The following is an 18635-nucleotide window of genomic DNA, read 5'->3' on the forward strand; positions in this document are numbered from 1 at the left end:
GGAGTGGTTTGTGTATATTGGTTTGTGAGATGCCAGAGCTTCGGGAGAATTTTCAACAGGAAGAATGTGGAATGATGTATGGAAGTTGGATTTCTTAAAGCGTCATCTGTCAAGTAAGTCTTATATAGATGGTGTAACAAGACTTAGAAACAAAAACCCTTCCTTACGGAGCAGATTATTTAGCATGATTCTTGAAAGTCCAGCTGAAAAGCAGAGGAGGCAAATTAATCTTGAATGCAAGCACTCAAACCCAGAACAAATCAAGGTACTTACTGACAGTGTGTTGTTGGCTATTAAAATGAACTGCTCAATGCTTTCTGTTCAGGGTATTAATGACCATATGGAAAAGTATGTGTGCATACCAGCGAGCTGGAGAAGTAAAAATTATGCTTTTGAATTTCTTGAAATTATCAACAGTACTGTCCAAAATAACCTCATGCATGAAATAGCATCAGCAATGTTTCATACTCTAGCTGTTGATGAAAGCACTGATATATCCATTAACAGATACTTGATACTCTACTTTAAATATAGATCAATAAATTCTGCAGACTATAAAACTTTGTTTGGTGGACTATTACTATTGCAAGAATGTAATGCTGTTTCAATAGTGTCTGCAATCAAAGAGTTTTATAAAAAACACCAACTTGATCTAATGAAAATGGTGATGTTCACATCTGATGGTGCCTCCGTGATGTTGGGCAAACTCGATGGCATGGTGGCTCAGCTGAAATGTGATATTCCACACTTAGTCCCGCAACATTGCATTGCACACCGGGAAGACTTGGGGATTTCCGATGCATGGAAAGAGGTCAAGCTGATAAGACACATCGAAACCTTAATGAGAACTGTCAGTTCTCAGTCAGTCATCCAGGAGAAAATGCAAATTTCAGGAAATAGTGGATGCTTCTGAATGTGAGTCAGTGGCTTTCAGGCCACTCAATGAAGTGCGCTGGTTATCTAGGCACTTTGCACTTCAAGCAATTATTCGCAACTATAATCCTCTTCTGGAATATTTTGAGCAAGACAAAGATACTGATCCAGTTTCTAAATACTGCCACAAAAAGCTGAATACATGGAATACCGAATAACATTAGAAGTTTTGAATGATGTTTTGTCGGAGCTGGCTTCACTATCCATGCTGCTCCAGAAACGGGGCCTTACACCTCTTGAACCATTTCACCTTGCCCGAGGTAAACTGAACAAGATCAGAAAACAGTACCTTGGAGAGACAGTCTTATGGAGTGAGAAAATAATGAAATTGATACCAGTTTCATCATAATTTTCATAAACCTCTTGTGTGCACATTTGGCAGACAGGTTTCCAGAGGATGAAGTCCACGAGTGGTCCGCTTTTGATTGTGCAGCAATAGTTAAGTTAAGGTTACCATTCGTCCGGATTTACCCGGACATGTCCTCCTTTTTGTGTTAAAAATAGCGTCCGGGGGGGAATTTGTAAATCACTAAAAATGTCCGGGATTTCCCCCCCATGCAGAGCGAGGCGCGGCTGGGAGGGCTGCAGGAAATTCAGCTGCTCGCATGGGGCTCTGGCAGCCAGAGCCCTTCCCCCACAGCTTGCCGGGCTGGACTCCGGAGCAGCTGTAGAGCTCCCCCTCCCCGCCTCCCCCCCCCCCCGCACACGCATTCTGAGCTGGCCGGCCTGCCGGGCCGTTTGCATCAGGCCTCGGCAGCTCCTCCTCCCCTGCTACCCAGCGCCCTGCTCCGGCAGCACTGGGTGGGGTGGGACTGGGTTGTGTGTTGTGCTGGGGAGCGCAGCCACGTGTCCGGCTCTGCACAGAGTCCAACACCATGTTCTGAGCGGCGGGGTAAGGAGGCCAGGGGGCAGGAGAAGGGGCAGGGAGATTTGGAGGGGGCAGTCAAGAGATGGGGGGGTCGGGAGTTCGGGGGGGGGCTTTTTGGGAGGGGTGGAGAAGGTTTTGGGCAGTCAGGATACAGGTAGGGGGTAGGGTCCTGGGGGCAGTTGAAGGGGGGTCTTAGGAGGGGGCAGTTAGGGGACAAGAGGCAGGGAGGCTTAGGTAGGGGGTGGGGTTCTGGAGGGCAGTTAGGAGCAGGGGTCCCAGGAGGGGGCAGTCAGGGGACAAGGAGCGGGGGCGGTGTTTGGGAGTTCTGGGTGGGGCTGTCAGGGGGCAGGGGTGGGGAGAGGGATCGGAGCAGTCAATGGAACAGGGAGCAGAGGGGTTTAGATGGGTCGGGAGTTCTGGGGGGGGCTGTCAAGGGGTGGGGAGTGGTTGGATGGCGCGTGGGAGTCCCAGGGGTCTGTCTGGAGGTGGGGGTGTGGATAAGGGTTGGGGCAATCAGGGTACAGGTAGGGGGTAGGGTCCTAGGGGGCCAGTTAGGATGGGGGGAGGGTCTCAGGAGGGGGCAGTCAGGGGACAAGAGGCAGGGAGGCTTAGGTAGGGGGTGGAGTCCTGGGGGGCAGTTAGGGGCAGGGGTCCCAGGAGGGGGCAGTCAGGGGACAAGGAACAGGGGGAGGGTTGGGGGTTCTGAGGGGGGCGGGAAGTGGGAGGGGCAGGGGCTAGGGCGGGGCTCCTCCCGTCCTCTTTTTTGCTTGTTAAATATGGTAACCCTAGTTAAGTGTGACTTCAATTTTGGGATTCATCAGGTCAAATCCCTATGTTCAAAATACAAAGACTTTCTTGCTGAAGAGATTGTTATAGTCAGTCAATACAATGACTTCAAGTTTGCAGTAGCCAAAAGAATCAAAAGCCAATTGGTTTTAAGTTTCCCGGATATGGTGATATTTGCACACCAGAATGAATAGTTTCAGGATAAGAACATAAGAACATAAGAAAGGCCGTACCGGGTCAGACCAAAGGTCCATCTAGCCCAGTATCCTGTCTACCGACAGTGGCCAATGCCAGATGCCCCAGAGGGAGTGAACCTAACAGGCAATGATCAAGTGATCTCTCTCCTACCATCCATCTCCATCCTCTGACAGACAGAGGCTAGGGACACCATTCCTTACCCGTCCTGGCTAATAGCCATTAATGGACTTAACCACCACGAATTTATCCAGTTCTCTTTTAAACTCTGTTATAGTTCTAGCCTTCACAACCTTCTCAGGTAACGAGTTCCACAAGTTGACTGTGTGCTGCATGAAGAAGAACTTCCTTTTATTTGTTTTAAACCTGCTGCCTATTAATTTCATTTGATGACCCCTAGTTCTTGTATTATGGGAATAAGTAAATAGCTTTTCCTTATCCACTTTCTCCACATCACTCATGATTTTATATACCTCTATCATATCCCCCCTTAGTCTCCTCTTTTCCAAGCTGAAGAGTCCTAGCCTCTTTAATCTCTCCTCATATGGGACCCATTCCAAACCCTTAATCATTTTAGTTGCCCTTTTCTGAACCTTTTCTAGTGCCAGTATATATTTTTTGAGATGAGGAGACCACATCTGTACGCAGTATTCGAGATGAGGGCGTACCATAGATTTATATAAGGGCAATAATATATTTTCAGTCTTATTCTCTATCCCCTTTTTAATGATTCCTAACATCCTGTTTGCTTTTTTGACCACCTCTGCACACTGCATGGACATTTTCAGAGAACTATCCACGATGACTCCAAGATCTTTTTCCTGACTTGCTGTAGCTAAATTAGCACCCATCATATTGTATGTATAGTTGGGGTTATTTTTTCCAATGTGCATTACTTTACATTTACCCACATTAAATTTCATTTGCCATTTTGTTGCCCAATCACTTAGTTTTGTGAGATCTTTTTGAAGTTCTTCACAGTCTGCTTTGGACTTAACTATCTTTAGCTGTTTAGTATCATCTGCAAGCTGAAAGTGGACACCAACGGGCAGAAGCCTATGGACTGATAATGATCATGATTAATATATGCTTGATACATGCTCGTGATTGTCTATAAAAAAGATCATAAAGCGTAAAACTAACTTCTGCTTCATGAAGAATGGTTAAATTTCCCTTTTCTAAGTAATTAAAAATGACATTTATAAAATAACATGGTGTAAAACTATTATCACAAATTGCAAATTAAAACTTTTTAAATGTATAAGCATTTTACTCGCTTGGGTGCATTTGCCTCATGGCGCACAAATTTGAACTCTGCTATAAAAATTTGCACAGAAGAATTTTTTTGCACACATGGCCTGTCAAAAATTAGAGGGAACATTACTCTAGATCTATCCTCTTTGGAACCCCCTTTCAGGTAATTGAAAGCAGCTATGAAATTCCCCCTCATTCTTCTCTTCTGCAGACTAAATAATCCCAGTTCCCTCAGCCTCTCCTCATAAATCATGTGCTCCATCCCCCTAATCATTTATGTTGCCCTCCGCTGGACTCTTTTCAATTTTTCCACATCATTCTTGTAGTGTGGAGCCAAAACTGGACACAGTACTCCAGATGAGGCCTCACCAATGCGGAATAGAGGGGAATGATCACGTCTCTCAATCTGCTGGCAATGCTCCTACTTATACAGCCCAAAATGCCATTAGCCTTCTTGGCAACAAGGGCACACTGTTGACTCATATCCAGCTTCTCGTCCACTGTAACCTCTGGGTCCTTTTCTGCAGAACTGCTGCCTAGCCATTCGGTCCCTAGTCTGTAGCAGTGCATGGGATTCTTTTATCCTAAATGCAGGACTCTGCACTTGTCCTTGTTGAATCTCATCAGATTTCTTTTGGCCCAATCCTCCAATTTGTCTAGGTCCCTCTGTATCCTATCCCTATCCTCCAGCGTATCTACCACTCCTCCCAGTTTAGTGTCATCTGCAAACTTGCTGAGGGTGCAATCCACGCCACACTCCAGATCGTTAATGAAGATATTGAACAAAACTGACCCCAGGACCAACCCTTAGGGCACTCCTCTTGATACCGGCTGACGACTAGACATGGAGCCATTGATCGTTACCCTTTGAACCAGATAATCTATCCAGCTTTCTAGCCACCTTATAATCCATTCATCCAGCCCATAGTTCTTTAACTTGCTGGCAAGAATACTGTGGGAGACCGTATCAAAAGTTTGCTAAAGTCAAGGAATAACACGTCCACTGCTTTCCCCTCATCCACAGACCCAGTTATCCCATCGTAAAAGGCAATTAGGTTAGTCAGGCATGACTTGCCCTTGGTGAATCCATGCTGTCTGTTCCTGTTCACTTTCCTCTACTTGAAGTGCTTCAAAATTGATTCTTTGAGGACCTGCTCCATGTCTTTCCCAGGGACTGAGGTGAGGCTGACTGGCCTGTAGTTCCCCAGATCCTCCTTTTTCCCTTTTTTAAAGATGGGAACTACATCAGCCTTTTTCCAGTCATCCAGGACCTCCCCCGGTCGCCATGAGTTTTCAAAGATAATGGCCAATGGCTCTGCAATCACATCCGCCAACTCCTTTAGAACCCTCGGATGCAGTGCACCCAGCCCCATGGACTTGTGCTCGTCCAGCTTTTCTAAATAGTCCCGAACCACTTCTTTCTCCACAGAGGGCTGGTCACCTCCTCTCCATACTGTGCTGCCCAGTGCAGTAGTCTGGGAGCTGACCTTGTTTGTGAAGACAGAGGCAAAAAAAGCATTGAGTACATTAGCTTTTTCCACATCCTCTGTCACTAGGTTGCCTCCCTCATTCAGTAAGGGGCCCACACTTTCCCTGACCTTCTTCTTGTTGCTAACATAGCTGTAGAAAACCTTCTTAACATCTCTTGCTAGCTGCAACTCCAATTGTGATTTGGCTTTCCAGATTTCACTCCTGCATGCCTGAGCAATATTTTTGTACTCCTCCCTGGTCATTTGTCCAAGCTTCCACTTCTTGTAAGCTTCTTTTTTGTGTTTAAGATCAGCAAGGATTTCATTGTTAAGCCAAGGTGGTCGCCTGCCATATTTACTATTCTTTCTACACATTGGTATAGTTTGTTCCTGCAACCTCAATAAGGATTCTTTAAAATACAGCCAGCTCTCCTGGACCCCTTTGCGGTTCATGTTATTCTCCCAGGGGATCCTGCCCATCTGTTCCCTGAGGGAGTCAAAGTCTGCTTTTCTGAAGTCCAGGGTCCATATTCTGCTGCTCTCCTTTCTTCCTTTTGTCAGGATCCTGAACTCAATCATCTCATGGTCACTGCCTCCCAGGTTCCCATCCACTTTTGCTTCCCCTACTAATTCTTCCCTGTTTGTGAGCAGCAGGTCAAGAAAAGCTCTGCCCCTAGTTGGTTCCTCCAGCACTTGCACCAGGAAATTGTCCCCCTAGACTTTCCAAAAACTTCCTGGATTGTCTGTGCACCACTGTATTGCTCTCCCAGCAGATATCAGGGTGATTGAAGTCTCCCATGAGAATGAGGGCCCATGATCTAGTAACTTCTGTTAGTTGCTGGAAGAAAGCCTCGTCCACCTCATCCCCCTGATCTGGTGGCCTATAGCAGACTCCCACCACAACATCACCCTTGTTGCTCACACTTCTAAACTTAATCCAGAGACTCTCAGGTTTTTCTGCAGTTTCATACTGGAGCTCTGAGCAGTCATACTGCTCTCTTACATACAATGCAACTCCCCCACCTTTTCTGCCCTGCCTGTCCTTCCTGAACAGTTTATATCCATCCATGATAGTACTCCAGTCATGTGAGTTATCCCACCAAGTCTCTGTTATTCCAATCACATCATAATTACTTGACTGTGCCAGGACTTTCAGTTCTTCCTACTTGTTTCCCAGGCTTTTTGCATTTGTGTATAGGCACTTAAAATAACTCGCTTATCGTCCTGCTTTCTCAGTATGAGACAGGAGTCCTTTCCTCTTGCGCTCTCATGCCTCCTCTTGGTATTCCACTTCCCCACTTACCTCAGGGCTTTGGTCTCCTTCCCTCAGTGAACCTAGTTTAAAGCCCTCCTCACTAGGTTAGCCAGCCTGCTTGTGAAGATGCTCTTCCCTCTCTTCGTTAGGTGGAGCTCGTCTCTGCCTAGCAATCCTTCTTGTTGGAACATCATCCCATGGTCAAAGAATCCAAAACCTTCTCTCCGACACCACCTGCATAGCCATTTGTTGACTTCCACAATTCGATGGTCTCTACCCGGGCCTTTTCCTTCCACAGAGAGGATGGATGAGAACACCACTTGCGCCTCAAACTTCTTTATCGTTCTTCCCAAAGCCATGTAGTCTGCAGTGATCTGCTCAAGGTCATTCTTGGCAGTATCATTGGTGCACACATGGAGAAGCAGGAAGGGGTAGCAATCCGAGTGCCTGATGAGTCTCGGCAGTCTCTCCATCACATCGTGAATTCTAGCTCCTGGCAAGCAGCACACTTCTCAGTTTTCCTGGTTGGGACGGCAGATAGATCACTCAGTCCCCCTTAGGAGGGAGTTCCCAACCACCACCACCCATCTCCTTCTCTTGGAAGTGGTGGTTGTGGAACCCCCATCCCTAGGACAGTGCATCTCATGCCTTCCAATCGGTGGAGTTTCCTTCTGCTCCCTTCCCTCAGATGCATCATCTAGTCCACTCTCCGCATTAGTACCTGTGGAGAGAACATGAAAACAGTTGCTCACCTATATCTGCATTGCTGGTACATGGATGCTCCTCTTTCTTCTTCTGGAGGTCACATGCTGCCAATTTTCTTCACTGTCCATCTGTCCCCGCTGCTCAGCCTGCTCTGAATCTTCAGAATGTCATGCCCGCAGAAGCATATCCTGACATCTGTCCAGGAAATCTTCATTTTCTCTTATGCAACACAGGGTTGATGCTTGTTTCTCCAGTCCTTGAACCTTCTCTTCCAATATGGAGACCACTTGCACTTTGTACAGACAAAGTTGCTTCTGTCCTGTGGAAGAAAGACAAACATGTCACATCCTGTGTAGGTCGCAACAGCTGATCACTCCCCATCCATATCACCTTCCTTCTCAGAGCTTCCTCAGCTGTTGCAGTTACTTCTCAGAGAAGCCTGTAAGATGAAAGCTTCAGTGGGCTCTCCCCAGGCAAACTCCTAGTTAAACTCCCTCTGTTAGCCTCTCCGCTGTTCGCCGCTCTGCTGGCTCAAAGCAGTTGTCCTGGCTCAAAGTCTTACCCTCCACTCAATCAATCAGGCCCACTCAAGGCCCACCTGGAACAAAGCGCTCCCAATTCACACTTTTCAAACAATGAAGCACACGGACAAACTGACCTGCAACAAATACTCAAAAAGAACAGGAGTACTTGTGGCACCTTAGAGACTAACAAATTTATTTGAGCATAAGCTTTCGTGGGCTACAGCCCACTTCTTCGGATGCATAGAATGGAACATGTATTGAGGAGATATATATACACATACAGAGAGCATGAAAAGGTGGGAGTTGTCTTACCAATTCTGAGAGGCCAATTAAGTAAGAGAAAAAAAACTTTTGAAGTGATAATCAAGATAGCCCAGTACAGACAGTTTGAGAAGTGTGAGAATACTTACATGGGGGAGATAGATTCAATGTTTGTAATGGCTCAGCCATTCCCAGTCTCAATTCAAGCCTAAGTTGATTGTATCTAGTTTGCATATCAATTCAAGCTCAGCAGTTTCTCATTGGAGTCTGTTTTTGAAGCTTTTCTGTTGCAAAATTGCCACCCGCAGGTCTGTCATTGAGTGACCAGACAGGTTAAAGTGTTCTCCTACTGGATTTTGAATGTTATGATTCCTGATGTCAGATTTGTGTCCATTAATTCTTTTGCATAGAGACTGTCTGGTTTAGCCAATGTACATGGCAGAGGGGCATTGCTGGCACACGATGGCATATATCACGTTGGTAGATGTGCAGGTGAATGAACCCCTGATGGCATGGCTGATGTGATTAGGTCCTATGATGATGTCACTTGAATAGATATGTGGACAGAGTTGGCATCGGGCTTTGTTGCAAGGATAGGTTCCTGGGTCAGTGTTTTTGTTCAGTGGTGTGTGGTTGCTGGTGAGTATTTGCTTCAGGTTATGGGGTTGTCTGTAAACGAGGACAGGTCTGTCTCCCAAGATCTGTGAGAGTGAGGGATCATCTTTCAGGATAGGTTGTAAATCTTTGATGATGCGCTGGAGAGGTTTTAGTTGGGGGCTGAAGGTGACAGCTAGTGGTGTTCTGTTATTTTCTTTGTTGGGCCTGTCTTGTAGGAGGTGACTTCTGGGTACTCATCTGGCTCTATCAATCTGTTTTTTTTCACTTCAGCAGGTGGGTATTGTAGTTTTAAGAATGCTTGATATGTAGGTGCTTGTCTCTGTCTGAGGGATTGGAGCAAATGCGGTTGTATCTTAGAGCTTGACTGTAGACAGTGGATCATGTGGTGTGTCCTGGATGGAAGCTGGAGGCATGTAGGTAAGTATAGCGGTCAGTAGGTTTTTGGTATAGGGTGGTATTTATGTGACCATCGCTTATTAGCACAGTAGTGTCCAGGAAATAGACCACTTGTGTGGATTGATCTAGGCTGAGGTTGATGGTGGGATGGAAATTATTGAAATCATGAATTCCTCAAGGGCTTCTTTTCCATGGGTCCAGATGATGAAGATGTCATCAATGTAGTGCAAGTAGAGTAGGGGCATTAGGGGATGAGAGCAAAGGAAGCGTTCTAAGTCAGCCATAAAAATGTTGACATACTGTGGGAACATGCGGGTACCCATAGCAGTGCCGCTGACTTGAAGGTATATATTGTCCCCAAATGTGAAATAGTTGTGGGTGAGGACAAAGTCACAAAGTTCAGTCACCAGGTTAGCTGTGACATTATCGGGGATACTGTTCCTGATAGATTGTATTCCATCTTTGTGTGGAATATTGGTGTAGAAGGCTTCTATATCCATAGTGGCCAGGATACTCAGATACTCAGTCCCCCTAATGCAGAACTTAGCGTAGTTCCTCTCGGACAGATCCCAGTCAAACTCCCTCTGTTAGCTTCTCCACTATTCGCTGCTCAGATGGGGATTTGGGGGGATTATTGGAATGGAGAAGTGGGGATTTGGGGGGGATTATTGCAGTAGAGGTGTTAAGGCTTCGAGTGCAGAAAGTGGGGGCCCGCAAGGACTCTAAAAATTAATACTTGCCACTCCAGGCTTGGATTAAACTTCCAAAGTTACAGCTTTTCTCTGACCTTGGATTGGTAGATGCTGCCACCACCCAAGTGTAAAACCCCTTTGAGAACCCAGGAAGGCGTACTTGGGAATTCCTTCCTGTGGGGTATCCTCCCCTCCTTCCCCCCCCCCCCAGGGAAGAGCTCAGAAGAAAAACAAAGGACATCAGCTGTTGCCACCAGCTAATTAAACAAATGTGCACAAACCCCTTAGGACACATAAATGCAATTCTGTTCTTAAAAAAGGTAAATTTTATTAATTAACAAAAAAAGAAGAAAATACATCTGGGATTTAGGCTTTTGTTAGATTAAAAAAAAATTACAAGAATCAAGCATCAAGAATAGCTCTCTTGAGGTCCAGTTTAAAAAGTTAGAAGCAAAACAAAAGCACCTGGGGTTAGTACAGAGGAATCCACAAGACATAAAGAAATAAAAGGGATAAACCTAATTGCATCTTCCTAGACATTTCCTGATCTACTTAGATATCTGGAGTTTTAGATGAGTAGTTTCTAGGTATGATAATGATAATTTTTCAGACCTGGCCCAAGCTTCTCACAGCATAACTGCTCCCTGTCTGCCTCTCCCCCAGAACAACAGACAGACAGACAAAAGGGGAGTCTTGTTTCAGTTTTCAAAAGTTCTAGCCTTCCCATTGGCTCTTTTGGCCAGGTGCCCACTCACTTCCTTTTACCTATGCATAGCAGTGAGACTTTGTAACCCTTTACAGGTAGATCAATTAGAGAATAGCTACTAAGAGGGATTTTATAGCTACTGGCTGGCTGGGTGTCCATAAAAGGGAGCTACCCCCCTTCATTTATCACAGGAGAATATGGGGGTTTGGGGGGATTATTGCAGTGAGGGAATTGGGGGGATTATTGCAGTAGAGGGGAGGGGATTTGAGGGATTCTCACAGTGGAATGGAGGGTTTTAGGGAGCTATTGCAGTGGGAGGGAGGTGTTTGGGAAGGATTATAGTGAGGAGGGGGAGTGCTTTGTGGGGAATTAAGGCAATGGGGGGAAGGGTGTTCAGGGGGGATCATCTCAGCGGGGGAGGGGTATCAGTGGGATTATTGTAGAGGAGGTGAGGCTCTTCGAGGGGATTATCACATGGGAAGGGGGAGGGGTTTTGAGGGGATTATTGCAATGGTGGGGAGAGGAGGCCATGGAATTATTGCAGTAAAAGGGAGGGGTTATGGGGGGATTGTTGCAGTGGAGTGGAAACATTTTGGGGGGGATTATCACTGTGGAGGAGGGGGAGAGGGAGAGATTATCGCAGTGAAGGCGAGGAGTTTGAAGGATTATTGCTGTGTAGGGGAGGGGCTTGGGAGGATTTTGTAGTGGAGGGGGATTTCAAGGGGATTATCACAATGAAAAGTGATGGCTTCTGTGAACATTATCATTGGAAGAGCGGGGCTTCTGGGAGGGTTATTGGAGGGGCGGGATTTGGGGGCAAATTATTGGAGGGGAGGGATTTCAAGGGCATTATCACAACAGAGGGGAGGGTGTTTGCAGGGGGATTATTGCAGTGGAGTGGAAGGGTTTGGAGAGGAGGGTCTTAAAGGGGATGATCACAGTGGAGCGGAGAAGGGTTGTGGGGATTATCCTAGTGGAGGGGAGAGACTATGGGGGTGATGAATGCAGTGGAGGGACCTTGGCGGGGATTATCACAGAGGAAGGAAGGTGTTTCAGGACATTACTGTAGTGGAGGGGATGGGATTCTGGGGATAGGGGAGGGGTTGCAGAGGGATTATTGCAGTGGAGGGGAGGGTGTTCAAAGGGGAATAGTGCACTTGAGGGGAGGAGTTTCAAGGGTATTATTATTGCATTGGAAAGGAGTGTTTTCAAAGTGATTATCACAGTGGAGGTGAGGGGTTTGGGGGATTTTCATTGTGGAGGGGTAGGCATTGTGGGGATTATTGAAGTGAAGGTTTGGGGTTTGAAGAGGATTATTACAGAGGAGGGGAGGGGTTTAGGGGAGGATTAATTCAGTGCAGGGGACGGGATTCCAGGGGTTATGACAGTGAATGGGTTTTGGAAGAATTCTCTCATTGGAAAGAAGGGTTTTCAAGGGGATTATTGCAATGTGGGGAGGGTTTTGGGGCAGATTATTGTAGAGGAGGGGAAGGTTGTGGTTTCAGGGGAGATTATTGCAATGGAGGGGAGGGGCTTCAGGGGAATTATTTTAATAGAAGGCAGAGGTTTCAATGGGATTGTTATAGTGGAAGGGAGGTGTGATGGGTTCCCGGTGTGCAACCTGGAGCAGGGCCCCCTGTCTCACCAACCTGGGCTCCCTCTCACATTGTGATGCTGTGACTAGCTGCAGTCCTCTCCAGGTACTGCACTTCAGGTACACAGCCATCCACAGGCAGGGACACCCCCTGCTGAGTTACATGAATATTTCTCCTAGCCCCACTCATGAACTAACAATAGAGAGGCTCCAGCCAGCCCCCAGCCATCGAGCCTAGGACCCCAGAGCTGTACCATCTTGCCCTGGTCAAAAGCCTGACCAGTATAAGTTGATTAACCAGTCCACCCCTTCTACAAAGGAAAGTGGACATGCACCAGCTCTTGTTCCTGAGCAGATTCCCCAACCACTTCAAACAACACACTCTTTTAGGTAAAATATAAAATAGATTTATTAACTACAGAAAGATAGATTTTAAGTGATTATAAGAGGCATGCGTAGAGATCAAAGCTAAGAAATAAAAGTAAAACCACAATCTGAGTTCTATAAACTGGACAGGAGTTGAATCAAGCAATGTCTCACCCTAATGGTATTGTTCTTTAAGGCATAGGTTGGGATTCTCCTTTCCAGCCTGGGACCACCTCCCCAGTTCAGTCTTTGTTCTACAGACCTATTTCCAATTGCTGAGTTGTGGGGGGAAAGAGGTCAAGTGACGATGTCACTTCCCCTTTTATAGCTGTGGGTGTTTCCAACTTCATAACATATTTCAGTAACACACACATAGCAAAACTTCATTACTCCACGTACAATGATAGTACATACAATCCAACAAGATATTAATGTTCAACAGATCAAGACTTTCAAAATGATACCTCACAAAACATATCATAATCCTATCACCATGGGTAACTGTGTGGGTGTCAGTGTGTTGCTTTGAGGCACAGAGTGTCACAAGAGAGTCTTAAAGGTGATTATTGTAGTGGAGGGAATGGGTTTCAAGGGGATTATCACAGTGGAGGCACGGGGTTTCAGGGGGATTGCTACAGTGGAGGGGAGCTAGGGGGTATTACAATGGTTCAGGGATGGATTATCTCAGTGAAGAGGTGGGGTTTCAAAGGGATTTTCGCAATGGAGGAGAGATGGTGTGGTGGTGGTTATTGCATCAGAAGGGAAGGTGTGACATACCAGGGGTATAATTCACACTGCTGGGCGCCTTTGTCACCCCTCTCCCATAACCTGGGATGCCCTTTACAATGCCTTGCTGCTGCAGCCTCCAACCTGGACAGCTCACAAACAGTCTCCAGCATGTGAGTCACTCCCAGCCGTGTCTCTGTGTGTGCTGCAGCCAGCCTGCCACACCTTGGCTTTTACCAACCTTGGTTATACTGCAGGGTGATCCCAACACAGCACCAGTATTAGATTTTCCCTCCAGAGACATAAGTCCTGTACTGCCCAGTCCTCTCCTGGACAGTACAAATATATTAAGTCTGCTATTTCTTTAAGGGAATAATATGCACATAACTTGTTACCCCCAAATGGAGTTACCCAGACACTTCATCTTGAACCCACTGGATTAGATAAAACACTAAAACAAGTTTATTAACTACAAAGAGAGAGATTTTAAGTGAGTACAAGGAATGAGGTATAAAAGTCAGAAATGGTTACAAGAAAAATGAAGATAAAACGCTTTCTAGTGTCTAGCTTAACAAACTATATTAGATTCAAAGCAAAGTTTTCTCACAACTTGCTTTCAGCAGTCTTACTGACAATCTCTTTAGGTCAGAACCCCCACCCCTGAATCCAATCACTGCTTCCTTTGTCTCTTCAGGTGCAGTGAATGCAATAGGCAGGGAGAGAGTGGGGGTGCTTTGGGGTGTTTGTCCCTCCTTTTTATCATTTCAGTCCCCCTCTTGAAAAACATTTCCAGCAGAGATCCAAAAGCCAAAAAGTCAGTGTGGAAGGATATCTCCTGCTGTTTTTCCCCCCTGTTTGAACTTCGTTTGTTTCCCCTCTCTGCATGACAAGGGTTAATAATAGCATACAGAGAAATCTTATGACTTCACACAAAGTATTGCCACACATGTTACCAGAACAATACTGACCAGCAAATAATGAGTTTTTTTCAAATGCTACCTTACAAGGCATACTTTATACAAATGTTATTACTATAGTGTGTAGGGTATGAATAGTCGAGGGTTGGGGCTTGAGGGAGAGTGTCAGTGGAGGGGAGGCATTTCTTGGGGGATTATTTCAGTGGAGGGGTTTGAGAGGTTATGGCAGGGGTGGGGTTTGGGAAGGATTATTGAATTGGAAAGGAGGGGTTTCAAGGGAATTATTGCGATGTAAGGAAGGGATTTCTGGGGAGATTTTTCATAGTGGATGGTAGGGGTTTGGGTGGATTATAAAGTGGAGGGGTTGACATTTTGGGGGAGATTATCACAGTGGAGAGGAGGGTGTTTGGGGGGGATTTTCTTAGGGGAGGGGAGGGATTATTGCAGGGGTGGAATTTTACTGAGAGAACCACAGTGCAGGGGAGGGTTGTGCAGGGGATTATAACAGTGGATGGGAGGGGTTGGGAGGTTATTGCAACATATGGGAGAGGTTTGGGCAGATTATAAGAGTGAAGGGGGTGGAGTTTGGGGGAATAATTGCAGTGGAATGGCCAGGGTGTGGTGGTGATTAATGCAGTAGAACGGAGGGCTTTTGGGGGCATTGTTGCACTAGAGGGGAGGGGTTTCAGAGTGGGATGTCACAGTTGAGGGGAGGAGTTTCCAGGGGTGGGTGTGTTGAGAGGATTATCACAGTGGAGAGGAGGCGTGTCAAGGGATTATTGCAGCAGAGGTGAGAGCATTGTTGGGATTATTTCAAACAGGGATTACTGCAGTGGGGGGGGGTCTCATTTGTGTGTAATTCAATGGAGGTGTGGGCTTCAGGAGGGATGGTTACAGTAGGGTCTCTAGATTCACCTTCCTTGCCCCCTGTTCAGCGGATCCTGTGTCCTGATATGGCTCCCCCCAAAGAACCTCGTGCCCAAGGAGAGGTGTCTGATACCATGGGCTCCTGGGCAAAAAGCAACTGGTCTTCCCGTGCTGGGTCCACTAGCGAAGCAGGTACCATGGTGCTGGATGAATTCCATATCCACTTCAGGTTCTTTCTCCACGTGCCCTTCTCATCTCCTCTCTTCAAGGGTGAAAGTAATTTACAGGACTTACCGGTACGGCTGGAGTCCTGAGCGGGGGTGTGGCCTCACCTGGAAGAGGCGGGGCCTCTCCAGATTTAAAGGCCCTGGGGCACCGGCTGTGGCTGGGAGCCCCAGGGCCTTTAAATCACCCCGGGGCTCCCAGCTGCAGAGGTGGCTGGGAGCCCCCGGGGCTCAGGGGCAAATTAAAGGGCCCGGGGCTCCGGCCGCTGCAGAGCTCCAGGCCCTTTAAATACCCACCGCAGCTCTGGCAGCCGGAAGCCAATGCAATCCGGCATGGTGTACTGGCTCTTGCCAGTACACCGTACCGTACCATACCGGCTTACTTTCACCTCTGCCTCTCTTCCCCATGGCCCTCCCCTGCGTCCTGACTCTTTGAGAAGCTCTCTTCAGGTTTGGGCCCGATGGGAGGGAAGGGAACATGTGTGAATGCAGTGGGTCATACAGGTGTGCATGGTGGAGCAGGCCAGTGTGTTACAAGGTGGGTGTAGGAGTGCACATCCCTGGCAGTGTGGGACAAGGGTTGTGTGTGCGCACAGTGAATGGACACGTGGGTGGGCATGCACGTATCACAAGGAAGTGTGTGCAGCTCAGCAGCCAGTGGGGATGTGAGAGTCTGTGCAAAGCTAAAGGAACATGAATCTGAGAGAGGCCTAGCTGGACAGGGTGTGTGAATGTGAGTACGTGCAGTGTGTGTGTTTATTTGTAGGGATACACTCTAAGAAGTGAGGGTGAGGTTCAGTCCCTTCTTCACTTGCTCTCTGTCTGCTCTTCCCCCAGCGCTGGGTCAGGCAGACCCCAGACCCACGAGTCAGACTACCCTGCTGCATCCTGACATCCGCCTTCACTCCAATGTCAACACTATTCTGAAATATGCCTATGCTGTCTCGGGCCAGGAACCAGTGATCAGGAAGCACATCCCAGGTGTGCCGACCCAGAGAAGTCTCAAGCCTGGAGGGGACCCAGAGCTGGCAGGCCCCCTGCAAGTCCAGCCAGTCACAGCCACCCCTGAAACTTCCCCGTCAGCCATAAGACCCAGTATCAAGACTGGAAGGGCCACAGAGCAGCACATGCAGCAGAGCATCCAGCAGCTGATCAACTCAGCTCTCTCCTTGGAGGGCTCTCCGGAGATGGAGACCATTCAGGTGCCCCTAGGCACTGCACCAGATTGGAAGGGCTCATTCAGCAGTGCCCAGGAAGGGATCCCAGATGCAAGCAGCAGTGGCAGGTAAGGTAAAAAAACAAACAGCTCACAAGTGGGCCAGGGCAGGTATGGCAGCTCAGCTGACCCTGAACCTGCACACCCTGCACACACACAGTGGGCATTTCTATGCTGGAGCTAGTAGATGTGATTCCCAGCACAGGTAGACAGACCCACATTAGCTCTGATTGAGTTCATGCCAACAGTAGCGATGTAGATGTCATGAGTGGTGGCAGGGGCTCATTACTTGAGTAGGTGCCTAGCATCACAGACAGGAACACTTGCACCGCCATGGCTTCACCCTATTGTTCACATGCTAGCTCGATCAGAGCGAACATGGGTATGTCCCTCGAACTAGGAATTACTCCTTCCAGTTCCAGAGTAGACACACCCAGCTAGCGCCTCACAGACACATGCACAAAGAGCTTCCCCCACCCCCCACAGTCATGTATGTGCACAGTGAGCTCCCCACAAACAGCCACATACACACAGTCATGGATGTGCACAATGAGCTCCCCACAAACATGGCCCCCCCAGTCATGCACATGCATGGTGGGGTCCCACAAACACCCTCCCACACCCACAGTGAGCTCCCCACAACCCCCTCCTGTGCAACACCCCCTCCCCGCGTCGTGCAAGTGCACGGTGAGCTCCCCATACCCCCCCCCCACACACACACACACTGTCGTGCATGTGGACGGTTAGCTTCCTCACACACGCAGATCAGTTATTCAGTTCAATTCAGTGAGACTTGGTTGGCAGAACAAGCTATACAAGTGTGGTCAAAGTGTCTCTTTTTTTTACAGTCTCCCCAGATATCTGCCTGAGGCAGGTAAGATGCACTCAGGATGGGGCTACATGCTGTGTCTGAAGCTTGCTTCTGTGTGCGTTTGTTATTCCTGTTCATTCCTGGATCTACTGGCAGGTTGCTATATTGTGTGCTGCTATCTTTGCCATTTCTCTCCTTTTCTCTCTGGGTCAGGCCCAGTTTTTCCTTATCACTTTTTGACAAGAAGTCTGTTCTGATTCTTGACAATTTGTGGAAATATCTTTCTTGCATTTCCTCTTATTTGGGACATTGGAGTGGCAGGAGTCTCTCTGTCTCAATGGCTCCTCTCCCATTAGATGCTCTGTCACTTCCTTTCTGGGTTTAGACCCTGCTTTGCACCTCCCCATTTCCATAGCTGCCTTACGGTCACTTAGTCTGTATTAGTTTGCCACATTTCACAGGGGTGAGGTAGTCAGCTCATAGGATTTCTCTACAGGGACCTGTAGCAGTCTAGCTTGTTCCTATTTGTTTTTCCTGGTGACTCATACGTTGGTGTTTTAGGTGCTGGTCTAGTTGTTATGCTTATAAGAAGCACATGGAATCTCTTAAAAGGGGATAAGGCAATACGCCGCATTTATTGAGAGTACAATGTAAGCATTAAAATCAACATATGCTTCCAGCTGGATCCTTAGTGTTGCTCGGTCACTTCCAGTGGCCAGCTGAAACTGCACACGAGGGAGGGGGAGCTGGGTCTCTGTCGAAGGTGTTTGAAGCTCTGATGATGATGCAGAACGAACCCAAAGTCCCATGGCAATACACCCTTCTTTTATAGTAATAAATTCCCATACAAGTTTACGGACCTTGCTGCGTCACACCGGAGCTGTCAATCACGAGGTATTCAAGGTTGCTCTTAATTAACATTATTTTGAGTTGTTACCGGGAGGATCCGGAGCTATTTCGTATCTCATTCCTCAGGCTCAACTCCTTATCTTGTCTTTGGTGTGTATGCCTTTGCTTCAGGGTTGTCAATCTGCCATCCGGGTAATTCTGATAATAAAGTTGGTGCCTCGCGACTCCTCCACTCCCCTCTTGACCATCCGGCCCAGCTGTCTCGTCTCAGTTAATTAGTATAACACACATTCTTCACTCATACACCAAACAGTAAATAAGGCAATAATTACAGGCATAAAATGTCTATCCTTCTAAGAACAATCATTAATACAATCAGCAAAGAATAAACTCAAAATAATTT

At 47.3% G+C, this 18635-nt stretch overlaps 1 protein-coding gene across 2 annotated transcripts in view; it reads left to right on the top strand.

Moving 5' to 3' along the window:
* Nucleotides 1-18635, top strand: part of ACRBP (acrosin binding protein) — a 59171-nt gene that overhangs the window by 16574 nt on the left and 23962 nt on the right. For both annotated transcript variants that reach the window (XM_054041987.1, XM_054041978.1), the window contains exons 3-4: nucleotides 15201-15324; nucleotides 16194-16641. In XM_054041987.1, the coding sequence (XP_053897962.1) occupies nucleotides 15201-15324; nucleotides 16194-16641 (572 nt within the window). The remainder of the gene's footprint in view (nucleotides 1-15200; nucleotides 15325-16193; nucleotides 16642-18635) is intronic.

The sequence above is a fragment of the Malaclemys terrapin genome, chromosome 1 (genome assembly GCF_027887155.1).
Source record: "Malaclemys terrapin pileata isolate rMalTer1 chromosome 1, rMalTer1.hap1, whole genome shotgun sequence".
Taxonomy (NCBI): Eukaryota; Metazoa; Chordata; order Testudines; family Emydidae; genus Malaclemys; species Malaclemys terrapin.